This window comes from Desmodus rotundus, chromosome 1, assembly GCF_022682495.2.
Source record: "Desmodus rotundus isolate HL8 chromosome 1, HLdesRot8A.1, whole genome shotgun sequence".
Lineage (NCBI taxonomy): Eukaryota > Metazoa > Chordata > Mammalia > Chiroptera > Phyllostomidae > Desmodus > Desmodus rotundus.
The window spans coordinates 41,864,668-41,891,533 of NC_071387.1; the positions used below are offsets into that span (position 1 = coordinate 41,864,668).

The following is a 26,866-nucleotide window of genomic DNA, read 5'->3' on the forward strand; positions in this document are numbered from 1 at the left end:
GACCCACATAATATTTACATTGTAGTGTGGTTACTTACAGCATTTTTACCTCCATAGAGTATAAGCTCCCTGAGGACAGGACTCATGTCCTTTCTTTTTTGCTTTGTGATTCCCACTCAGTGCTGAGCACAGTGCCTGGCTTTCAGTGGAAGTGCCAGATGAATAAGGAATAAAAGAACACATGAATTTTGTCTTTGCTAAAATTTCTTCTCATCTCCTCTCTCTTGTCTGCACGGTGTAGCTCATCCCCCACATCTTTTCTACACTATTCTCTAGTGACTGCAGCTCATAATCATCTCTCCCTTCTTATTGCACTCATAGTTAGCAGCTCACAATTTGGTACTTAATTATTTCTTAATTGATTCTTCTGTGCTATCTTTGTTTCCCAGGTAACCTGATGTCCCAAAGGCCAAGAATATATATACACATTTTTTTAAGTATTTTGTACCAGCTCCCTGTGCCAACCCCCAACACACATAAATGCATTAGAATTTAACTTACAACAGATTTTCAGTAAATATATGTAAATTGACTGAATTAAGCACTGCCATTACATCTCAAGAGAGGCAGACTAGAATAAAAAGCAGTCTCTGCTGTTGTTTTGGATGTTTTAGAAATATAAAAATTGTGTGCAAATTATTCAACAACTTTGAAAGTTATCATATAACAGATGAATAAATTAACAGAGCCAAGTAAGGCAAATTGAAAAAGTCTCTTTCTCCCTTCCTCCTTTCCTTTATCTGTCCGTCTGTTCATCCAACACCAATCTGTTCATCTATCCACCCATCTATCTTGCTCTGTCTCTCAACGTTGTTTTGTTTTTAATTATAAGGCCAATTTATTTGTTTGAGCATCAGACCTAAGAATCTGTCTCTGTGACCCAGGCCCGGCCCTGGCCCTGGCGTCCCCCTAACACTTGGTTGTTCAGCCCATTCCCCATTTGTCATCAGTGGTCTCTTCTACACGTTTGGATCGTGTATCCATATGGAAGAGTCCGAAGATACTGAAACTGTTTACCAAATACAGTGAGAGGGTCTTCTTATGAGATATGTAGTTTAGTTTTTAAAATTTGATTTTTCTGGATTTACTGAGTTCTTCGGAAAGAAAAATGGAAATGCACGATCTCTTAGACTTCTCTTTCATCCTGCAAAATATTCTTCCTTGAGTAGTTCTCATGAACTGTGAGATTGTCACCCACCTGCTACCACCGAGTGATCTTTGTTTTAAACCTGGAATTTTGAATTGAAAACAGATAACTTCTTATGAACAAAATACCTGTAATAAATGCTGCACCTCCTTGAACGCTAATCATGTTGTGCCAAGTGTTAGAGAGGGAAGCTGATTTGCCCTCCACAGAATGAGCTTTTCAGGAGATGGAAGTGTTTGTGTAGTGAGTAATCCCTTGCAGCTAACCAGCCTCACCAGGTCACTAGGCAGGCTCATTTCAACAACGGGATCTGTCAGATGAGGGGGGTCTGGGGTAGTGTCGGTCTTCGTACCAAAACCTCTGCTTGACTCTCAGGATGACAGTTTTGCAGAACTGTTACTTTAACTCCATTTCTTAAGTTCACTTTGACAACTTTTCGTACTTTTTTCCTTTGAATCCTGGGCTCACATAGCAACTGTCAGGTGTTTCTGGTTTCTCCTGAGCTTCCACTGCTTTTGATAGTGTCAGATAAGATCTCATAGCATGATCTAGCTTTCAAATCCCGCAAGACTATGCCTCTTACAATAAGGTCTTCTTAATTTTTTTAATGAAGTCAACCTAGTTTTTCTAACCTTCTTTTCAAAAATTAAAAGTGTGAAATTCTACCCAGATGATATTTTCTGTGTCAGAACTCCATCCTAATATCTGACTTGAACTGCAAATCTGTTATAAATATCACCTCTGGATTAGGAGGCCCGGTACACAGGATTTGGAGAACCCAACACATACCCCACAGAATGTTACACAAATCCCCAAGATGCTGTTTTCATTATCTTGCTATGTTTGGTTGGATTTATACTAAATGCCAGAGGCTTCTTTTTCCACCCACCACCCATTTTTCTCTCTTCCGGTATAACTGCTGAGGATTGCATGTCTGTAACATGTCTGTAATTTTTGCTAATCATTTGACCCCAAAATTATCTTTGTTTTATTCACGTTGCCTTCATTTTTAAAAAAGCCAGTTGAATTTGTAATTTCTATGCTATTCTTGGTTTAGATTTCAATTACCCTTGTAGTCATACATGATGGGGGGGTTAATTAAAAATTTTAAAAATAAGTTCTCATTATGTGTCAGATTGCAGAATAAGTTAAATTTGAAGGTTAACTCAAAAATGTTATTGACAAAGTATTGTCAAAACTAAGGAACAATTGGCATGTCTTTTAAAAACATACAGAAAATGCCATATTTAATTTTATTTGAATGTATTGTTTTAGTGATGGTTAAGCTCCTCTCATATATTTTTAATCATTTAAAGTAATGGATTGTATCCCATTTCTGAGTTTTTTATTTTTTCTGCAGCCAGAGATGATCCTGAAGTTAAATGTGTAAAGAAATGAGCAGTTATGAGGTATCATTATAAATGAATGTGCCTTGATTTCCTGAAGTCTTTCATTCAAATCAGTCTCACGCTACAGAAAGATGTTTTGTGGACAATCACTGAGGATTAGAGGCAGTTCAAGCAGGTTCCCAGGAAATGACTCTGTCCAAAAAGTACAACTGTTCCTTTCATCCCCATAAAACCCCACCGTCCCTCCCCTTCATTAAATCCTTTTCTTCCCACAGTTGGTCAACTTTTGCAGGCAGGGATCACATGCTGGGAATGTTCAAAGCCTTAGCAACTATAGAATGTCATGGGCAAAAGGTGTTGCTGAATATCCAGATGACTCTACATTTTTTCTCATGGTAGGAAGGGAACTGTTGAAATTTTACTACATGAGTCTCTTTGTTGTTTTGCTTTTCACTGAAAGTCATCAGAAACGTATTACTTTCATTAAAGAGATTGTGTCAGAATTATCTCTTAAAAAGGTACCACGCACTCCCTTCATTTACCCTGGATGAGAGTGAATTCCAAGGCCTGAAAGTGTGATACTAAGAGGCACAAAATAGATGCACAAATTATATCATTCTGTGACCAGGACCTAAAGAAGAGCAGACAGCTAAACAAAATGAAGTTAAACAAATGCAGCTTTTCCTTTTTGTGTTGTCTTTATATTCATCAGAGGCGTTTTAATTCAGAATTTTGTTCTTACATAATACAGGCCAATAGTAGCTCCGAGAGGTTATTGCATAAAGATGGGTAGCTAACAAACCTCTCCCACCTTTGTTTTCGTCTAAAAAGTGTAACCACCTTTCTAACAACTACAGCATCTTCCATCAAGTAGTTTTAATTTGGGTCACAGGTGGCGCCCCGGCTGTGTTCCAGGCCCTTGGCTAAGTAATGATGACCGTCCATGGACAATAGTATCACGCTCCCTGATTCCATGGAGTGTCAGAACCCTGTGTGGGCAACCATATGGGGGAAGATGTTGCATTTTTTCCTGATCAGTTATGAGGTTATCAATTGTTAATGTCTCAAAGGAGCGGCAAGTCATTAAGTCCCATTTTCTATGGGACTTAACATGTCTTGTCTTCCCGACAGTTAAATAGGCCTCATGTATATACCATGGGAGCTCTCTTTCCCTGACACCAGGAGACAGCTACTGTCAGCCACTTGTTAAACATACATTGCCTTGGAAATGTACCTTGTGCCAGTCACCATAGCAACACCCTGAGAATGACCTCAGCAGCCACTCAAAATCATTTCTACAAAACCAATTATAGCTATAATTAACTCTCTGAATTTACTCTGCAATATAAATTTGTTCAGACCTTGTGTTTCTTTGTAAAAGGTTAAATGAATGGAATAATCCAACGTAAACTCATCCTCCCAATATTCCACCAGCGTTTTCTCTCAGAATATGAGATGCTTCAATGGAAAGTGCAATTCAGTTAAGAGATTATTTCATTACCTTTTCTCGGAATGTGACAAGAATCAGCAAATGAGGTTGCTCTGGTCTTACCGTGCCAGAACTCCATTTCTAAGGGAACAGAGTGGGCTTTTCCCCCAAGCAAATGTGAAGTGCAGAGTGCTGGGGGGTCCCCCGTGTCCTGTAAGCTCAGAGTGAGGGTGCACGCGGGGCTGGGACTCACACAGGCAGAGGCTCTTCACCCTGGCCTCTCCTTGGCAGTGAAAAAGGCTGGTCTTTGTTGCCTGTAGGTTTAACCTGCTTTGCAAATTATCTGCAACGTATCTTTAATTCTGGTGTAGCTTCTGAGTCTCCCAGACCTTTTTCTAGGAGAAAATAGTTTGCGTCTTTTGTTTGGAGTGTTTATTGTTTTGTTTAGTTTTTCTTGCCTTATTTTGGGGTGTTTGGGTTTGGTTTGGTTTTGGTTTTGGCTCCAGATAATACATGTTGCAACTAGCAGGCCTTGACACAGTGCCTTTCAGTTTTTTTGTTCCACTAGGTTAACGTTTTTCTCCAAGTGAAGTGAGCCTTTCTCTCCACCATCCAACAGAGGCAAAGCGAAGAGAATGCCAACCAAGAACTGCAGTTCATTTTCAAGTGAATTGGAAATGTATGGCATATCTTGAACGGCCATTCCCTTGCCATAAAAACATGTCCATACCTGAGCAAGGGACAGACAGAACAGAGCCCAGCAAGCAGCAAGCACTCAGTAAAAGTTCACTGTTGTTATGTTGTCGTCATTACTCTCTATGAACTCTGACATTGAAAGAGAGCAAAAGAAAGGTGAAGAGGAAAAAATATTCTTGAAGAACAAATGTTTTAGATATTCAGCTGACATCTCAGTAGTGCTCAGCGCACAGAGAGACACTACTGACAGTATTTTAGGGCAGCTTCCTAGGGGTGTCCAACCTTTTGGCATCTCTGGGCCGCACTGGAAGAAGAGGTCTCCTGGTCCACACATTAAATACATTGCAACATGAAATGACACAAAAATCCCATAATGTTTTAAGTAAATTTACGATTTTGTGTTGGGCCGCATTGATAGCCATCTCTTATAAGTGCTTTTCATTGACAGGTTTGCCCTGGTTTTATCTTGCCTGAGCGTGTTTATCAGGGAGCTGAGTTCACTCTTCTATTGGAGAGAGACTAGCCAGGGCCTGCTGTGCAGGGTGACAGATACTTACCCACTGCATGTGCTGCTGCTTTAAATTCTGTGCAAACACGTGTTTACGAGTGGAGTAGCAACGAGTAGTCTGTGTCGTTCATCTTTGAGAACAGAAAGTCAAGATCTTTCTTCACCACAGGAACACGACAGCACCTTGTGTACAAGAATTAGTCACCCTCTGTTCTGACTTCTTGTGTATTGAGTTAAATGAGTAGGAATGGTTTATTGGGCAGCATATTTCTGAGCAAGCTTGGCAGTGTAAATTAAAAGTTCTCTGATTCCTCTGAGTTAACTTTTTGTATACGGTAGTTTAAATACACGATGATCTCGTAGGTTTCAAAATGGACATTCTTTTCAAGTTTTCTAAATTAGGAGCTGATAAGTCAGAAACCCCGTCAGTACAGATTGGCCAGCTGATCGCGCGTTTGTGCTGTGGTGGTCTGATTTGTCTGCAGATGGAGACACAGGCCGGCTCTAGAACACGCTCCTTAACCCCACTGGACAGCTCCGAGGCTGTGCCAAGATACTGACCAAAATTTGGGGTCCAGTACATTTTCGTATTTCCTTCCTGCTTCTCATGCCCATATTCTCCCAGCCTGTTCCCTTACTTATCTTCCAGCCAGTTTTATAATAATTAAAGATAGCAGGCTGGTTTTGATCGGTCAGTAGAGAGCTGGTTGCCAGTTGGAGAATCGTTCGTGTTTGGGGTAAGGCCACTGGAATACTAATTAGTTGCTTTGGTGTGGGAGTTTCTAGGCTGATGTTTTTGTCTTAAAGGATTGACATGCCTCAAAATAGGCAGTGGTTTTATTTCTTTGTTAAAGTCAGACTTAGCTCTACTATTTTAGTATCCGATGAATCTTAGAGACTTACTGTAACATTTCTTTCAACACCGGTTTAAAATTTAATAATATAATATGAAAAAACACTACTAGTACAAATGGTATTTAAATAGTGCTAAAACAAAAGCTCAACACAGGAAACCCATCCATCCATCCATGCAGCCAACAAATATCACTAAGTACTATTTGCCAGGCGCTCTGTAGGTACTTAGGCAGGAATAACAATGAGTGAGACAAAGTCCTTACCTTAGGTCTCATCGACAGAATGTTTGTGCTTGCTGAGTTACAACACGCTCTGTACCAGAGATTTCCTGTTACAGGTCTCAGAACGCACTGTCTCTTACCTGTGGGCATAAAGGTGTTGCAGATCTAACCCCTTTCAATTCTATGAATGACTCCATCTTTTCTTTGAATCTCATTCACACATTAAGTACTTTGTGTCTACACCTTGTAGCTGTGTTCTGAACCCACAGCCACGCCATGCCCTCCGCAGGGGCCATGGGGAGGGAGCACCGTGACGCTTCGAGTCATGGAGATGCCACACAGTCGTTTTCCCCCCGTGTGTCATCAGTTACATCAAATTAGGTCATTCTCAAGGTTGCAGGTTATTTTTTGCACTTGCAAAGAATGAAAAGTGAATGGAATACAATATTTTTTAAATGCCAAAATTGTACTGATGGAGAACATATGTGCTGCCAGGGGCTAGGGCTGGGATGGGAAGCACAGGGCAGTTCCTCGGGTGACAGAACGATTTTGTATCCTGATTGCAGTGGTGACTGCATGCATTTCTACATGTGGTAAATCTCATACAGCTGTACGCCCCCAAAGTGTGTGTGTCTGTGTCTGTGTGTGTGCGTGAGAACTGGTGAGATCTAAGTAAGGTCTGTAGTTTAGTTAATAGTGCCGGTTCAATGTCAGTTTCCTAGTTTTGATGATGGACTGCGGGAACTTAAGATGTTACCATTGAGGGGAGCTGGGTGCAGGGTATAGGAGATTTATTTCTCTGTAATATTTTTGCAGCATCTTGTGAGTCTAAAATTATTTCAAAATGAAATGTGTGTTTTTCTCCAAAGGACTAGAAAAATGTAATACAAGCTGACACATTTAAAGTTTAGGTGTGGTGATCCAAAACACAGGGAATATCTGACCTTAGACATTGTTACCTCGGTAACTACAAATCTTGTGGCTCCACCTGAATCATGAACGACTTAGACTTCAAACAGAATTCAGGATACGGTGTCCTGTGTTCGCTCTTGGAGTAAGGAGATATATTCCAGGAAGAAGCTCCGATGTTCTGCAAAGGGGGGAGGGGGGAGGGCTTTCGGATCTGATGTGTAACTCTCACCTGTTTGTATAAATAAATAAACCTTATTTATACAAATAAGGTTTGTATAAATAATTAAAAAACTATTTGCTTTAAACTCCTGTTTTACCCACTAGACCTTCTAAACAAATGGAGGGTAGGAGACTCATGTGATTTGTTTTCTTTTCCCCATTTCCTCTTGTATGGGTTCTAATTGACAGTAAGAGAGGAAATAAAAAATACAGTGAAACCAGGTAATCCACAGACAGGTAACCTTGCTCTGACCAGTAAACGGTTGACTTAATCTTTTGAGTTCCCAGACTTCTTTACCACTTTCTGATGTCTTTCTTTCTATTCTTCATTTCTCTCTTACGATTCATTTTTGTCCTTCTCTTTCCGCAGGCAGGTGTGGTGTGACAGTGTCACTGACGTTCTCATTGTCTTCCCTCCTCTAGCTATCTTAATGACTTGGACCGCGTTGCCGACCCCGCCTACCTGCCTACGCAACAAGATGTGCTTAGAGTTCGAGTCCCCACCACAGGGATCATCGAATACCCCTTTGACTTACAAAGTGTCATTTTCAGGTAGTAACTGAGTCCGTACAACCCGCTTCTGAGCTCTTTTGCCTTGTGTACATTTGATGAACTCTATAAATATTGAAATCATGTGTAGGCTTTAAAACAGTATCACCTTACATCAATTGTCAGTAGATACACAAATGAAATAATGTGGTCCTGAAAGAGGAAGCAGAGGAAAGAGGTATGGGCAGGTTTCTCGTTTCAGATTAATTCACCAGGGAAACAATGAAATCTTCGTTTGCTGATTGAACAAAATCAGTTACTCCAACATTAGTACTGATTATAATTTTTTAGGAATCATTTTACCTATGAGGACAATGGATATATTTTTAGATTTATATAAGAAATGAATGATCTTATGATCCTATTAGTAATAGAAATTATATGTTGATTGAGCTTTCAGGTCATTGTTCCCTCCAAGTCCTGTGGTACCAGTGCAGAAATTTTCAGTAGCAATAAAACTATGGGATGCTTTGTATTCTTAAGATAAGTTGCTTGAAAATTTTCAAAACACATGATTTTGAATATGGATTGATTAACCTAGTCTAAGTTTATGTAGGAAAATAGAGTGAAAATGTATCACTTCCTCCCTCACAGCTGCTATTCCGAGTAATATTTAAACAGAGGTATTGTCCTTTTCTTTTTAAGGTGAGGAAAAAGTAAACAATACTGATTACTTTCACTTAATCTCTTACTACACCATCACTCAGTTGTACTTTAAGTTAGAATACAAGCCCCAGGGTGCTTTGAGAAATGAAGACAGAGCGTGGAGAGTTGAGTTCTCTTTAGCTGAGTCCCAGTGAAGAAAAACTACGTAGAAGACAGGGTTGGGTAGTAGGAGTCTCACTCTTTCTGTGTAACTCTGCCCTGTGACCCCGGTGAGCAGCCCCGGGTCCTGCCCTGCTAAAGCTCCGTGTGTCTCATTCTAGTCAGTCTCTGCCCCTGGGGGCGCATCTGGCTGCCATACACTGCTCTAATAGACGTCCCAAAGTGGGCGGTAACATTTTGGAAATAACTCTGAGCCTCAGTTTTTTCTCCTGTTATAAACGGTTGTATTAGGTGGTCACTAGGGCTCCTTATAGCTTCAGCATTCCGGATTACTGAAATTTTGAGTTCATAGCATTTAGAGATCTGTAATTTGAGACACCCAAATTTCTTCCTCTTAAAACCATATTACAGAATATTTTCAGAAAACATACAGCATTTAATGGAGATTTTCATCTCTTTCTTGTTTTGTAAGTAGTGACCTCTGAACCCAGGTTACTATTACATCTTATTTTTTTCTCTGTGTGCGCCATCTTTTAAAGGACATTTTTGCCTCTACAATAATAGTGACTTAGAAAAATAATTTCCCACCACCATCAAAAGCATGTTGTAGAGATTAGTGTGACAGGGTTTCACGGAATGAGCATTTTATGTAAATGAGTTGCATACTCTTCACTCTGCACCAGGGAAGAGCTAGCATTTTAATTTTTGAATTATAGTTTTGATGTCCTTACTTCTTAAGTCTCCCTGAGGCCGTTGTTTTACCTCTCAGATACGTCTTCCGTGCCTTAGAAGACTTTTAGAAGCAGTCACTTGGAAGAACCTTGATTTCTTAGTTTAGGTTTGAGGCTTAGAGGCAGGAGAACAGCAGAAACAACTGCAGTTTCCAACAAATGCTGACAGAGCCTTACACAGACTTTCGTATGTAAAACTCTCATTTGCTGGAAGTATTTTAACCTGTGAACACTGCACATTTTCATTGAGATCTGGAACAACAGTTTGAAGAAACTTAGATTTAGTGCCAAGTACTGCTAGGTTATTTTCATATATCCATTATCACTCAAATTGATTGATATCAGCGCTGGTTCCTGAGCAGTAACTCAGCATAGAACTGAAGTGTTAAAAACAAATCCTTGCAATGGTTCAAATGGTAGCCTCTTGTAACACATACAGTATTCATGGCAGGTTAGCAAGCTGTTTTGTGCATCAGGCTAATAGCATGTATGTTACCCAATATGGCTGGACCCAGTATAATTATTGTCAGTATTGGGGGAAACAGCCCATAATGCTTATCCTACTGATAAAGGTTCGGGGGAATTGTGTTTGGATTTTGTTGAAGCATCACACACAAGCATATTGAAATGGATAGCATCTTTCACCTTTTAAATGTGTTCGTAATCCTTCTAGCATCTTTGAGAAATGCATGAGGATCGTCATCCTCATTCTACAGGAAAACAAACTGACGGAAGTCGGTATTTGCCATTAGAGCTTAATACAAATAAAATTCATTTTGTTTACTCTTCAGTGTTTGATTAAATAAGACACCGTTTTGCTTGGCTCAGCACAGGATTGTGTTTTACAAAGTTATAATTTTCGTACACGTCTCGTAACTTTCTGATATATGCAGTGATTTATTACCCAGAATGCCTTGACCTTGATTGTTAGGTAACAGAAAATTAGAAGATGATCAATAAGTATTTATTGAATTGGGTGATCATTCTTTTTAGAGAATATTTTTCCTAAGTTTGTAAGTAAAGCTGTGTTTATGTTGATTTTTTCTTTACATGCTATTAATATGAATATTGTTAACCTTGCAGAATGGTCGATGTGGGGGGCCAAAGGTCAGAGAGAAGAAAATGGATACACTGCTTTGAAAATGTCACCTCTATCATGTTTCTAGTAGCGCTTAGTGAATATGATCAAGTTCTCGTGGAATCGGACAACGAGGTGAGTGCTCATTGGACAGGCAGTGGTTTGTCATTTTAATATCTGATACAAATAAGTGATAGGAAGTAGGGTGTGGGGTATGGAGCAAACTTACTTCATTGCTTTCTTGACTAATTATTTGGGGATTTAAAAATGAACCCAAAATAACTCCTATGGTACACTCAGAAAAGTAAGCTCTTTTGTCAGATGTATGAGCAGATCTGTGTGTTCAGGTCTAATTAGACGCCATTTAATACTTTTAACATTCTGCAGAGGCTCTGAAAATGGAAATACCAGAAATCTTAGGCTAATCACGAGATCGTGTGATAGCCGCCTTCCTGCAGGCCGGAGCCGGGGAGTGGTGGAATGAGTCAGCCTGTTGTGTGTTGTTTGCATTTTGTCTCAACCGCTGTTTGTCTGGTGGGTGGGTCCCAAAGGGTACCGAAAACTCAAAACCTCTTTTGGCAAATGTGAGTGACTTTGCAGCTGGGCCCTAAATCAGTTCGTTGTGGAGCCATGAAGTGTCTTGGTGACGTGGCCTTTCTGCTATTAAAGAATTGTACATGCTATTGCTTAATTTTGTCTCTACTAAGCAGTGAGTGAGTGGTATGCCTGTCTGGAGAACTGATTCATTAATGCAAGTCCCTCCCCATTACATGGAAATTTAATAGGTATAAATATGGATTTTGAGGATAATAAAGGCTTGGTGATGAGTCAGAGTTGATTAGAGAGTATAATTGAAGGGCACAGAAAACTGACTCTGAGCTGGAATTCAGTGTGGTATTTTAGGAATAGAGAAGATACTATTGATACCCTGGTAGAGGCAAAGATTGCAGAGTGACGTGCCAGTAGTTCAAGTATTAAATATCCTTCTAATAGGGTAGAAAATAAAGAGAAGGACATGAGATACCACTAAAGCTGATTAAAATAAAATGTGGCATATTAAAATGTATTTTTAATGCTTTGTATCTGTTACGTGTGCAAGAATTCTGGCTTCTTGGTTCGTTTTTTTATTTTTCTATAAGTGTTAATCTCCATTAACATACACATCTAAAACTCCATAGTATTTCTTTCATATGTAGGATTGATAAAAAGTTCATGACCCATTATTTCACATAGAACTGAGAGTTGCCGATTCGTGCATTTCAGAATCTTTTCAGGGTGCAAGTGTATGGGCCTTTGAATCAATCAGAAAACAACTTTTTAAGAATGAAGGTTATCGGCCATTCGCCCTCTATAGCTGTAATGCAAAGTGCCTGAAAGTCACTTATCAAAACTTCAGTTAATCAGTTGCCCTCAGAATTTTAGCTATGCTCTCTCTATACAATACTCCCCCCGCCCCATCCGTGATTTTGCTTTCTGTGGTCAGTTACTGCAGTTGTTGAAATCCGAAGATATCAAGCGGGAAATTCCAGAAATAAAGAATTCATAAGTTAATTGTGCACCATCCTGAGCGGCTTGATGAAATCTTGCACTGGTTCCCCCCCCCCCCCCCCCCCCCCCCGCCCCTTAGTTACTTAGTAGCCAGCCACCTCTGGTATCAGATCAAGTGTCGCAGTAGTTGTGTTGAAGTAATCCTTATTTTACTTAAAAATGACCCCAAAGCACAAGGTAGTGATGCTGGCAGCTTGGATATGCCAAAGAGAACAAAGAGAAGCCATGAAGTGCTTTCTTTAAGTGAAAAGGTGAAAGTTCTGTAGTTAATAAAGGAGTCTACGTTCACATCACTGTTACTGCAGTATTGCTATAATGTTTCTCTTTTATTTGTACTTGTTAATCTCTTACTGTGCTTGACTTAAGAATTAAACTTGATCATAGGTATGTATGTACGTACCGGAAAAACACAGTCTCTATAGGGTTTGGTGCTTTCCACAATGTCTCCCTTGAAACATGTTCCCTGCAGATGACGGGGGGACTCCTGTGTGCATTTCTGTCTCTATCTCTGTTTGTGCTGGTTTGTCATTCCACAATCCTTGGTTGTAGTTTTTTGAACATACTGCATATTTCAGAAGCAGACATGACAATATTCCTGATGTCTTTAAATGTAGAATCAAGGCAAAAAAAATATTTTGAGGGCTTGTGTACTATGTACTGGGTACCAGGGAATCTGAAGAGATACAGAAATTTTAAAAAGCCAAACTTTGCCTTAAATGACCTCATAAAAGAGATATGCTTCTGTAAGATGTAAGAAACACATAATTTTTATTTTTGTCACTGTTTATAGCCAGCGGGAAAAGTGTGTTTACCAATAAACATTGTATATGAGATAAATGCACTGTATCTATAAAGAAATATATGTTGTGATTTAATGCTATACAGTTTACCACTTTAAAATTTGCAAAACAGAAAAGAAAGTAAATTTCTTAGGCCATTCATTAGCTAATTCTAGTTAATCCATTTCTTCTGTTATCTAGACATAGGTCACTTACTCCATTTTTCATATGATGTTGCTTGTGGAGATCAGGTTTTTGTATAAGAGTATGTTATTTTATATTAATTTGAATAAGATGACATTGTTTTGATGATCAGATGACCATAATTACATTTTCTACAGTAATGTGTCATTCAATGTATAGGCCCTGTGTACATCTAGAAATATTTCTCCAGTTTATTTTGATTCCTTTGGTGATATATTATGCTACAAATTAAAATAACAAATCTATTATTTTTTCATGAGGACTCCCTAATCGCTTGTGCATATTTTTAAAGCCTAACTTGTAATTCTGTGCGATAAAAGTCATTTTTATGTTGTTTGTTGTTTAGACCTCCAGTCAGTCCTGACAGTAGTATTGTAGATACTCTTGGGCATGAGAAGACAAACACTTCACCCATTGCTTCACTAATTACTTCACCCGCGTCGGCTGTAGCCATCACAGTTGGCAGTGCTGGTAATTGGGAAACACTGTCAAAGTATTTTTTTAATGTCAGGATGTAGTGACATTATTCTTTTTTTCCCCAATTGTACTAATATATGAAAATGTCATTGCCTCTCTACTTTCTTAAATCATTGAGGAAATTTGAAAATACGGAATTTTGCTTTCCTTAAATGTTATGGTTTTGGTGAGACAAAACTGAAATAAGGACCCCCATAATTTACGTTTTTGGTTTTGAAATCCGAAGTTCATAACTTTAATCCAGAGCAGACTCTGTGGTACCTCTGGCAGTGCGTGTCTGAGAGTGGCCACTGACAGCGCCCCGTTCTGTCCCGGGGACTGTGGGAAGGCACTGCAGACCCCCGGCCAGAGCTCCTCTGGGAAGTATTGCAGACCGTTGCTTTTGCTTTTAATATTTCTAAGATTTTTTGTATTAGTCATTAAAATTTATGTAGATCTCCTTTTGTCTGTTTAAATTCTCAGCCTTCCTAGAGTTTGGGGAAGGCATTCCTTTTGTTTTGTTTTTTTTTTTTAAATCCAAAGAAGGAAATACATTATCAAATAGTGGGTGAGAATTTTCAGGGCTGTGGAGTTGTGTTGATTTGCATATTCCCTTTGCCGTCTTGATTTTCCCTGTGATAACACATCAGCATGAAGCCAACTATTTTGCTGTAATCTTTTCATGCATATATTATTTCAGTGCCTCTGAAAGCCCAGAACACACAATAAGGCATTTGCATAACATATTTCAGTTTATCAGTGTGTATCCAAACCCTGTCTTTTAGTCTTTTATTTTTCTGGTTTTCTGTTACATGCATATCTGAACACTTATAATACAAAGATGCTTTCTTAGACAGTGACCTAGGGTCTGCCTTACAGACCAGCCAGTTTATAGAATCCCAAAGACTATTTTTCTCCTCCGGTTCTTTTTTGAATGTGTGCTTCTCGCTTATGTTAATTCTTTTGAAATGGTCATTAGTTTTATGAAAATATCAAAAGAATTTCTTATACCCCAGCCCCCTTTTTGAATCAAGATGGATTCCCCAACATTGGTTCTCGCAACCATTTATCCTTCAAACCTGGTTCTTGGAATTGCTCAGTATATTTTCTAAGAAATTGTAAAGAAGAAAGTAAACATTTATAATAACCTTAAGTACTTCATGCCTGTTCAAAACTTGCTTAACACCATTACTCATTTGAATCTCATCAGCCGGCCTCCCTGTGAGGTGAGATCAGGGTTTGCATCAGAACAGTGAGGGTACGGTGTGGAGAGATGAAGACCCACGGTCAGGGTCTCCCGGGGCTCCATCCTCTGCCGTTCTAGACCAGCTTTCTTACCCGTCCTTCACAGTGTCTTCCAGAAATTAGACAGAAACTCAGAAGAGAAGCAGTTAAAGGTGGACAAGGGCCTGGAAGTAGAATGCAAAGCCTGCCTTTTCAAGAATGACTTGAAATACCTCTCCTCTGCCACTAAGCTCTTACCATTCTCATAGGTAACAGTAGGCTTTACCCATAATTCAGAGTTCCAGTATTGCTTATTTGATTTTGAACTATCCTAAAACAGTCTAAAATACGAATTTCCTTTGGATATTTCTCCTTTACTTGGTTTTAAAACGAAGCCATTCTGAAGTTATTCAACTACAACCAAAGTTTGAATATTTTCTTTGAAAGTGGGAAACATGTATTTTGTTCTACTCTAAAAACTCCAAGTGAACTTTGGGAATTTTTTTCAGATAAAATTCAGCTTTAAGGGGAAAACTGACTAAAAAATGAGGAGAAAAAAAAATCAAACTCCAAAGGAAACTTTTAAGTAGTAGTTAAAAATGAGAGCTTAGGTTAAGATATCCAGTCTGAGGCGAACTCTAAGCCTCCTTTATTGGCTCTTAATCAGCTTCTGAAAGCAGAAACTACATCTTGTTTCTCGGCCTTTGGTGGACTTGTCTGTGATTCATGGCCTGATTAGCAAGGATATTCCTGAAAGGCGCCCTACTTTTTTATGTTTAACCCCTTTTCCATTTCCTCTTTCCTTTGTTCATTCAGCCACCTGTCCCTATTTGAAACTCCTTTCCTCGCCCTTTTCGTTGCTCACCATTTATGGTTCCTCCACTGTTTTACTTCTTTGTTTGCATTGCTTGCTGGAAGCTAGGAGGAAGTTTTCCGATCACAGTTATGTGGTTGAACCAGAGACCTTCCTTAGTGCTGGTAAGGGTGTGGGGAAGCAGGCACACACAGAGGCTTTTTGTGTGAATGTGTATTGGAAATCATTTAAAGACTTTACCTTGAACCCTTATTACTACTGTCTATGCAATACTGTTTTTAAAAAATGTCAATTACCTTACATTAAAAAGATTATGAAATAGTATGTTTGGTATTACCTAATTTCTATAGTCACAACTAATTACTTATATATATGAAATTATAGGGATGATTATTAGCCCCTGAAAAGAAAAGAATTTGGAAGATTTTACACCAAGAAAAAGGTGTAAACCAGGGGTATCCAACCTTTTGGTGTTTCTGGGTCACACTGGAAGAAGAGCTGTCCTGGTCCACACATTCAATACATTGTGACTTGTAATCACACAAAAAAATCTCATAATGTTTTAAGTAAATTTACAGTTTTGGGTTGGGTTGCATTCACAGCCATCCTGGGCTGCGTGCGGCCAGTGGGTTGGACCCCCTGGGACAGCGATGGTCATTGTTGCTAGCTGATAGCATTACAAATAACTGAAACTCTTATTATTATTATTTTTTTAAGTAAGATGTCAGATTGCAATTTTGGCTCTGCTATTTACCAACTTTGTCCATCTTTCTTTTGGATTATCTGTGTTTTTCTTAGTGATGGGTATGAGTTCCTTATATTCTTAGATGCGAGCCTTTTATCATATGTCTTGTAAATATCTTCTTCCACTTTGTAGCTTGGCATTTATTCTCTTAATGTTATCTTTTGATCAACAAAAGTAGTGAGTTTTAATAAAATCTATCCGAATTTTCCTTTATGGTTATATGTTTGTGTATATTCGTTTATCTAACTGCACACACACAGTAGGATAAAATACATTGCCTGAAAAATTTGGGTGAAAGGACAGTAAGGATTGGAGGCTGAAATTAAGGAAGGAAATACAGATCACACCACCAGGTACCTTTCCTAGTGCTGGTCCAGGATTTAGTCAAACACCTCTTAGCAACCAGTGAAAGGAGGTAATCATGGTTCGTTACAAGATTCACTGTGTTTTTACAGCAAGTTAGCTTCTGCTGGTACTGAGCCTGAGTGACTCCTGCAACTCATGCAGAGATGCTGTGGGAGGCAGTAAATTATATCCATGACAATATCCCTCCAGTAAACCAAATACCAGAATTCGAGCGGGCTGTTAAAGCCTCCCTCAGTGCGAGGCAGTACTGTAATACCAGGGTTTGTGACGGGCTGATACTGCGAGGCCTAGCCACACAGCTTGCTGGAAGAATAAAACTGAGAATAGAGGGGGAAGTGGCTTTGTTTACTTCTGTTTTTATAAATGATTTCAGTGAAACAGGAAAGTATAAAATTATAGAGAACTTAAAATTTTATATATTTGCTTTAAATCTTTATTTTCACAGAAAATGATAGGTACAATTAAAGACCTTGTGTAACCTTCCTCCACTGATTTCTCTCCCTCCCTGGAAGAAGCCACTGGCCTCAAGTTGTCATTTGTTGTTCCTAGCTTATTTTTTCACTTTTATATCTTTGGGTGAGCCAAAATGTCTGCATGTCTTTTCTGTAAAATAAAAGACACAGTTTTCATTTTCACCAATAACTTTATTGATTTGGATATTCTGAGCAAGTCAGCTATCTCCCACTATTGGCTTCTGGTGGGTAGAGGCCAGGGCTGCTGCTAAACATCTTCCAACGCGTAAGACAGCCCCACAGCAAAGAATTATTTGGCCAAAATGTCAGTAGTACCAAGAAACTTCGCAAACCACCGTCGACATGTTTGATCAGTCACAGCATCTTCTCCATACACTGCACAAATTGGTTTCTGTGTTTCAGTTGCATTTTTACCTTTCTTGAAATACTAAAGCATAATACACTGAAAATGTTCCATATCTTCTTCCATCCTCAGTATTAAAATGACTGCACAAAAATTCACCAATTTTGGTAAGTTTGTTTTAAAATGCACACTGATATGACAACAATTAAAATGCAGTCTAACAAAATTGTTTTGAATGAAGTCTAAGACAACTAAGCACTACTAGAGCCATCATACAGAAAAAACTAAACTTTTCGGCCAAACCAATACATACGTATGTGCTGATAAATAATATCTAATACTGGATTCTAAATAGTATGCATGATTCTAAACTTTATTTAAATCATTTTCCTTTGCAGTTTTTTTTCTCTACTCAACATTGTTTTTGAGATTTTTATCGGGTTGTTACACATGGCCCTTAATTCATTTATTTAGTCTATCATATACATCCCTTAATTCATTTATTTGGTCTATCATATACGTCCGTTATGTGAAAAAGCCCTACTATGTTTCACATGCTTCTCAGCCAGTCAGGTTGTTTTTAATGCAGATTACCTTCTCCTGTCCTTGCCTGTTCTCCCCTTTACTCCAATCCCCAATGAAGTTGTCTTTTAAAACTGATACAGACAGTTTTAAACATATTCTCATTATTGTTTGCTGGTTATACATAAACATATAGACATTATCTTTTAGTGTGTGGCTTGTCTTTTCAATTTGTCTTACAAAAGAGTTTCAATGTGGCCAACTCACTCATTTCCTTTATTAGTTGTATTGTTATATTATCTTCAAGAATTTTTTTTCCCCAAGAATATGAAGATAAGTTCTTCATTTTCTATGAAAAGCTACACTCAGGTTTTGCTTTTCGTAGGCTTTCTGTACACCGGTACTTGGTTTTTGTATATGACAGGAAGTAAGGATTTAATATTTTTTGCCATATTTCTGTTCAGTTGTCCCAATACTGTCTGTTGAATAGTAAATCCATCATTCATCTTCACTGATGGTTTTCAGCCTTTTCAATTATGAAATGCATGCATACACATGAAGAAGAGTACGCAAATAAAAGATGCACAGCATACTGACATCCCAAAATATCTGTGTATCCAATACCCCGTCAACAAACAGAGCATCGCCGAGACTGCTCCATGCAGCCCTGCCGGTGCCCCTGCCTGGCGGGTGACTGCTGCTCTCTAAGGTGATCACTCCCCTGCTTTTCTCTTTCATTTTAGTACTTAAATACGCATCCTCGAACACTGTCGTTTAGTTTTCATTTACATTTACCTTTTACACAAAGGGAATCAAATGAAGTGTGTTTTTTGAATTTTATCTAGATGGTGTGCTATTTTGAATTTATATAAAGTTTTGTGTCTCATTTCTTCTACTCAACATTATGTTCATAAGGTAGAAACATTCTATATTCTATATAATTCACTTATTTCCATTGCCATGTAGGATTCGACTACATGAAAGTACCACAATTGGTTTATCCATTCTACTGTGTATGGACTCTCAGTGTCTTTCCAGTATGGGGGTATCACAGATAATCACAGAAGATCACAAATAATGCTGCTGTGGATTCTCAGGTAAATGTGTCTCGGTGCACACGGGTATACTTTCCTGTCAGATGTGTGCCTAGGACTAGAATCACAGCACGTGGGGAAGATCTATCTTCTCCTTCAGTAGATGGGGCAAAAGTATTTTCCAAAGTGGAAGTGCCAACTTATACTCCCACCAGCCATGTCTGAGAGTTTCTGTCACTCCCCATCTTTGCCACCTCTTGCTACTGTCAGTCTTTTTCACCTTAGCGCTTCTGGTGGCTAAGAGCTGAGCTGTAGTCCCCGCGTGTGCCTGTTTACGTGGCCATTCCCTCATTCCTAGTGCCCAGCCCTCGAGCAAAGCCCCGATGGTTCGCTGGGGCCCTACTGCCCCAGCCTCTCAGTTGCCACCTCCAGAATTAGCAAGTATCTCGTGGGAAAAGTGCCACCAAATGCAGGCCCACTTCTCTAGATTTGTCCTTTCCCAGATTCTGGCCTGATAATTTTTTATTACTTTTTAGCTCTTAGGACTTTAAGCAAATGTAAATTTTTTTATTCTGTTGGCTCTTCTTACTGCTCTCCTTCCCACTGGTGTTAGTGACACCTGTGGTGTGCGCCAGGTGTCATGTCACACAGGGGCTTCTCTGGGCAGCGTGGTGGCCTGTTGACTACTCCTGTGCCCAATGTAAAAGTTACCTAACCGCTAGTTTTTCAGTTATCGTTATATGCAGTGCATCAAATCTGCCCACCTTGTTGTTCTTCAGAATTTTCTTGGCTACTCTTAGTCCTTTACTCTTCTTTTTGAATTTTAAGCTCAGCTTACCAAATTCAAAAAAATTTGATGGGAGTTTTAGTAAATATATCTATAAATTTGAGGTTAGTTTTTCAACTTCACAGTGTATAGCTCTCCATTTATCATTTAGAACACTCTTTATGTCTTTGTATGTGTTCAGTTTTTATAAATGTTCCATGTGCACTTGAAATTGTGATTTTTATATTTTTGGGTGCAAGGTTCTGTATTACGCCTTTCATTACAACAAACTTGCTAACTGAGTTACACAAATTTTTATAGCCTTACTAATTTCTTGTCTGCTGGATCAATTATTGATATTTTTATTATTTTAATAGTGTTTTTATTGATATATACACATATAGGGAAGTATATAAATTACATGTTCAGTTTGATAAATTATCACAAGGGAAAAAATCCTTTTCACTTTTTTGAGGAAAAATAATAAAGTGATCTGAAAATAATAATGTGGATGTTTATGCCCCCCCTCACTGACTGAGTTTAAAAAAAATTCTCACTTTGGATGTAAACTTGTCAGTTTTTTCTACACAGTTCTACTTCTCATATTTCGAGACTTCATTATTATATACTACATTCTAAGTTTTAAATTTTTATATATTTCTGATGAATTTGTTCTCTTTGCTATCAAGATTTTTTTAAAGTCAGATATGCTCTTTGCTGAAATACAGCAAGTATATAAACAGCAGACCAGCAGTGGTGGTGCCCTGGGGGAGTCCACAGAAAAGGCTCAGTGTTCTCATCAGTGCTGGGGCCTGAGCCGTGGAGGCCGGGGTGGTGGCAGCAGGGTGAGCGAGGCAGTGGCCAGGTGCCGTGTGCAGGAGCCAAGTTCAGGAGGTCATGACTAACGTGGGAAGGAAGGGTGTTTCAGGAGGATGGTGACAGGAGGCCTAGCTATACCAGAAGTAGAGGAGAGGAAGTTGAGTTTTTTAATTAACAGTTTATTGAGATAAAACTCACATACTATCAAATTTACCCTTTTAAAGTATACACGTTAATGGATTTTAGTATATTCATAGGATTATTCAAAGTGTCACCACTAATTTTTTCATATATACACACAGTTGACCCTTGAATAATGCAGGGGTTAAGGGCATCGTCCCCTGTGCGGTTGCAAATTCAAGTGTCATTTTTGACTTCCCCAAAACTTAACTACTCATAGCCTACTATTCACCAGAAGCCTTACTGATAACATAAGCAGTCGATTAACATAGATTTTGTTTGTTATATACTACTGTGTTCTAACAGTAAAGTAAGCTAGAGAAAAGGAAAAAAATACATTTATAGTACTGTACATATTTATTGAAAAAAACTTCTTGTATTCAGTGGACCCATTCAGTTCTAAGAAGAATTGTTAATTTTTTATGTCGCTCACTTTTTTCACTTGTTGATATGGTGAAGCAGCAACTTCCGACTCCCTACATGCTAGACTGGAATCAGGAACTCACTTCTCTAGTTTGGGGACTTTTTTTTACCCTAAAATGGAACCCTGTCCTTGATATCAGTCACTCTCCCCTCCACCCCCTAGTCTTCAGCAACCACTGATGACTTTGTCTCTGTGGCTTCGCCAGTTCTGAATGATTCATGCAAGTCATATCATATAATATGTTGCCTTTTGTTTTCATCTGTGTGGCAGATGTTTTAGTAGTTCTTTATACTGCAAAATAATACTCCATTTTATGGGTAGACCCTATTTTATTTATCCATTCATCAGTTGATGGGCACTTGGATTCATCACACTTTCTGGCTGTTACAAACAATGCTGCTACGAACATTCATGTACACGTGAATTTATTCCCTTTAATCCAGTCATTCCACTTTAAGGGATTTATACTAATTGTTTGCTTGGCTCCATGTCCCAAAGATATGTAGAAGACAGTCCATCACAACATTGTTTATAGTTGTGAATAGTTGAAAACAACTAAAGTATTCAGCAGTAGATTGGCTAAAAAATCAGAGTATATCTAAAATAATAAAATACTTTTTAAATACTAAAATGATAATATGGATGTATAGTTAATAGTAGAAAGTTCATTATATATTGATGTAAAGAAACGATTTCAAAATAATATAGGTAGCATGCATCTAATCTTCAGAGATATGTAACACAGGTCTTTATTACTGATGCAACAAAAATGTCTGGGGGGTTAATGTGAACTATTAGCAGAGATTAGCTGAATGGCTGGATTAAGGGCCATGTTTTTATGTTTCGTTTTACTTATTTTCTAATTTTTTAAACTTATTTTCTGATTTTCTGGATTAAAGAAATGATAGCTATTTTAGAAGGTAAGAAATAATTTTTAAAAGTTTGTCAGTTAATATCTAGTTAAATAAAAATAAGCTTTTTAGGTCGCCTTCTGTGTTCCTAATTGCCCGAGGAAGGCTAAGGTGGAGACACAGCGAATAAAGCAGTCCGTACAAGTGAGTAGCCTCAGAAGCTTAGCGATATTAGAAAACACCCATTTTCCGTCAGTTTGTTCACAGTGTCTTCAAAACCGAGACGGCCTGCAGAAATAACACAAATCAAGGAGTTACTGAAATAAGAGAGACAGTTTTATGAGGTTAGGACTTATCTCAACCCTTGTTTTTCATCTTAGATGGAGCAAATGCAGGGGATTTAAAGTTCAAAGTAAATGAAAGCTCTGCGCTGTAGGCAAGCAAAAGAAAATGCTGTGGGCCCAACGCCAGAGGAATCTGGACCACTTCAGTGGCCAAGTTTAACCAGCTGGGGTCTTTCTTGAGTGCCATCTGATTCTTCCTTTTTTAAAAAATAAGAGTTTGCCTTTTAGCAGGGAATCTGCATTTTATAAAGCTTAAGATCATTATCTGGGGCTTTATTATTCTCACAGGGGTGTGCAACCTTTTGGTGTCTCTGCGTCACACTGGGAGAAGGGGAGTTGTCTTGGGCCACACATTAAATACATTGCAGCACATAATCACAAAAATATCTCATGATGTTTTAAGTAAATTTACGATTTTGTGTTGGGCTGCATGCACAGCCATCCTGGGCTGCATGCGGCCCACGGGCCACAGGTTGGACACCCCTGCGAGTTTGATGGAGCTTCAGATTGCATGAAATTTTCTTCTGAGAGATTAGGTAAGGTTCAGGGGCATGAGTAACTGCCTTTCTCTAGGTTTCTGCTGCTGCCTCAGTTAAACCTGGTACAGGGCTCTCTCCCATGTGTCTCCACACATGAGCCAGTGAAGAAATGAACAGAAGCAGTATGTTTTTTGAATTGCCAATTCCTGTCATGTGAATTGTTACTTTAAAACAAGAATAAGAGAACGGGATCTCTCTTAAGGGACATTGGGCCACTGTGATGTTTGACTTCGAGACAGCCTCCCAAGAGACAACAGGGAAATCAAGAGTCCTGGTTTGAATCGCATCTCCACTCATTTCAGACTGGGTAATCTTGAACAAAATATCCCTGTGCCTCCCCTTTGATGTACAAAATGAGGATATTACTTGTCTCAAAGTGTTATGCGGATTATTAGAATAGATAACATGTAAACTTACTGGAGCACAGAGACATTCAGTAAATGACAGTTCTCGGTACCGATAATCTTCATAATGAAAGGGACTCTGTGATGACTCTACTTCTAAACAATGTGGTCTTTAAGAGAACTCTTTGATTATGACATTTATGCTTTCCAGCCAGAGTAATAGACTTAACTGGTATTTGTTCAATAAGATAAAATGTGGGGAAAACTGTTATCCATGCAAATGCTAAAAAACAAGGAAGCTTTGGTTTAAGAAAATTCTTTTTGGAATAACAGAAGGAAAAGGTTTTAAAATGCAAAGAACTGAAATCAGTATGGCTTTTAAGCTATAGCTATTCATATTCATAACACTTATCTGCTTACATGTTTTATTTATCATAGTGTTTATATTAGTCATGACTTTGGTTGAAAAAGACAAAAATTCTCACAAAGTAGCTCAGGCACAGAGTAACTTGTGCAACCAGGAAGTTGTCTTAGGGGCTCCTGGAACCTGGGATTTGTTTGGGCATCTCTCTCTCTCCTCCAGCCTTGAATCACCTCCTCCCAGCATAGCAAGGCAAGAGAAAAGGGAGTTCCCACGCCAAATTGAAAATCTAAGGGACAGGGATGGTGTGTTGATTGTCTCCATGTAAGTTAACGTTGACCCAGGGGTCAGAGGCAGCTTGGGTTTCCAGGAGACTGGGTGTCATGGAAGAGAGCACACCTGTCCGAGGAAAACAATAGCTACTGTAGTGGTGTTTTCAAATTGTGGGTTTCAGCACATCAGGGAGTGGGAGTCATTATTGGGTTTTGAATTCCATATGATAAGTCATCTGCAGCATCTTTACAAAATGAAATATAACAGATTTAAATAAAATTGAACAGAAAATACCAAAGGGAATCATAGTTGGAATGATTGTTTTATGAAACTCTTGTTTCCATTATATTACGTGTGTGCGCGTGTGCTAAATACAATCTAAAATGTATTTGCCAATGTGGATGCCAGTTGAGAAAGGTTCCAGGCCTGCATTGCACAAGGCTCTCCCTGGTCAGTGGCTGCCGTCCATGGGAAGTGGTGCGCCTGGACCTGGGATCCACCCCAGGCACTGGGAAGACTAGTGCGTGTGGGCAGCACAGCGGCCGATGGGGGAGAGCTGCTCCTCACCTCCCAGTCAGCAGGGTTGGGTTTTCGTAGTGCTTTGTTTTGGGTGGGGAATCTGGAGGGCAGTTTTTTACTTCTTCTTTATGTGACTCAATTGAAGATAAATAATTATCAGAATCAGCTGTGGCCGTAAGTTCCACTCGATTTGTTTTAACATACAAAGTCTTCTACCAACGGGGCCAGCTTCACAGGCGTGCAATCTTGTGCAGCTACACAGGGCCCCGCGTTTGGTTTCATTATTCTCCGATGTCTCCATCTTAATAATTTTTGAATAAGGGCCTCGTGTTATTTTGCATGAGTCCCTGTAATTATGTAGCCAGTCCTGCCCAGTACTTACTAAACTGAGTGCTAGGTCATTAGAATCTTTTTGCCTGCACCCAGAGAGCTGTGGGCAGCATCCTTAGAGCTCACCTGTGCTCCAGTGCACAGTACCTACAAGGGGAATGTATCTTCAATTCTCTGTTAAACTTAGTATCACCTGATGCCTCTTAGTGTGAATTCTCATTCAAAGAAATGACACTAACCGTGTTCCTCCTACTGAATTCGAAGCATGCTGATACGTACTGTCGTTACCATCTGGTGTCCTGCCTCACTTTCGCAGTAGTGCCAGGCTGACCTGCCCAGTGAGGTTGGTCAGAAGCTAATCACTGAAGCCCCGGCAGCCCAAAGCCATGTTAACGGATGCGCCATGTCTCCCCACCCTCTCGGTGCCCCCGTATCCCTAAAATAGGCTGTCAGCGGGCTAAAAGGGAAGAGACAGCATCAAATTTAAAAGGGCTCGTGTTCAGGTTATGTATTCATTAAACTGAATTTCTAGCATATAGTGTTAGTATGGAGGTGCTTCCCTGTCAGCTCATCCTGGAGTTGCCCATTGAACTGGAGTAATGGGTAGGCTTACTCCCCTCCCCGCCCCACTCCTCCCCAAAACCAAATACTTATAAAAACTGTGCACCAACCAGGTAAAGCAATGTTTTGATTTTTATAACCTAAAAAAGAAAAATCTTAAAACGTTTTTATCTGTACTTTGTGATTCAATTTCCAAACTGACCCAGGCTCAGTAAGCATTCCTTCAGCACAGATACAAAACGTGTATACTCTTTTGTTTTAATTCATATTCTCTAAAATGACCAGAGTTTCTGTGCTTTTTAGTTCTTGCCCCCCTGAATAGGGACGTCTTGCCTGAGGTCTTGCTGTGAGACTCGTCAAACAAGAGGAAAAGCTCCAAAGGTGCTGGAGCTGGAATTTAGGTTGGGCTGAGCCATCCAGCTACATGATTCACAGGTCAGAATTTCAGATGCTAGCTCTCACTCACAGAAGTAGAGCTCTTTCCCAAAGGAAAGACAGTAACAAAATCACCCGGGAGGACTTTTCGGACAAAGGCCTTTTGTTGGCACTGATAATAAGCTCCCTGTCTTTTTGAATCTGGCAGGCTCTGGTTTCTGGTTTCAGCTGAAATTGTTTTTTTGGGTCTTGGGATAGGAAGTATTTACCTGCCTTTTCACAGATTCCCCAGGCATTGAGCACGTTAGAAAGGAACCAACATCTAACTGGATAAAAACCATTTTAGTCCTTATTAGACAACGAATGAGCTTCATCGATCGCTGTGGTCTTCCTTTATCTCCTCTCATCAACAGAGACTGCCTTTTAAAAAAAACGAAGAATGAATTTTTAAACTTAATCTTGTGGAATGATACATATCATTTTGAACACTGAAATTAACTTACAATTCTTAATATTTCAGGCCATCTACTAAATTCTAACACTAAACTGAAATTTCTCAATTTGTGCCAATCATTTTGCTAATTATTCAGTCCCATCCTGAGGAGAAACTAGTGCTTGCAGCTGTTTTATTAACCAAGCAAACAGTCCTCTTAGATTCTGCTTACCTTTTATAGCATGAGAACAGGCAATTCTTGTTGTAATTATTACAATCTGTGTTCCTCTTTTGAGTAGCACAGTCTCAGTACATAAGAAACCCATGCATCCTCATCAAACTTTCTTTCCGCCTGGGATATAGTGCTTTGTGAACATTGAAGGGCGATTGCAGTTCCTGTTTCTTCTTTCCAGCAGTTGTGCCCCCCTTGTAACAGCTGCTTAGCTGTTTGGTACAGGGCGTGACTCCAGTGGGTTGCAAGGAACAAAGACTAAGCTCATTCTCTGTATCTGGGGCAACACACATGGTAGTTTTATCAGCGTCTGCACATCGGCGGCCTGCATTAAGGATTCTCGGGGTTAGCTGTCTCATTCCACCTGGTCATCATCTGAGTGGGCTGTCCACAAGTCACTATTGACTCAGAACACTGCGCAGAGCATTATTAGACCATAACTAACGTTACATAAGAAGAGGTCTTTGTGATGCCAAACAGCAGTCTGACTACTGCTACCTGAAGTTCCCCGTAGGCTGCAGAGCCCACCCGGTTGGTTTAGGCTCCTC

The 26,866-nt window shown here is 39.3% G+C and overlaps 1 protein-coding gene across 1 annotated transcript in view; it reads left to right on the forward strand.

The window, feature by feature from the left end:
* LOC112300359 (guanine nucleotide-binding protein G(q) subunit alpha) overlaps positions 1–26,866 on the forward strand; it is a 258,072-nt gene that overhangs the window by 189,491 nt on the left and 41,715 nt on the right. Inside the window, exons 4-5 of the mRNA XM_053923593.2 lie at positions 7,760–7,888; positions 10,465–10,594. Coding sequence (XP_053779568.1) covers positions 7,760–7,888; positions 10,465–10,594 — 259 coding nt within the window. The remainder of the gene's footprint in view (positions 1–7,759; positions 7,889–10,464; positions 10,595–26,866) is intronic.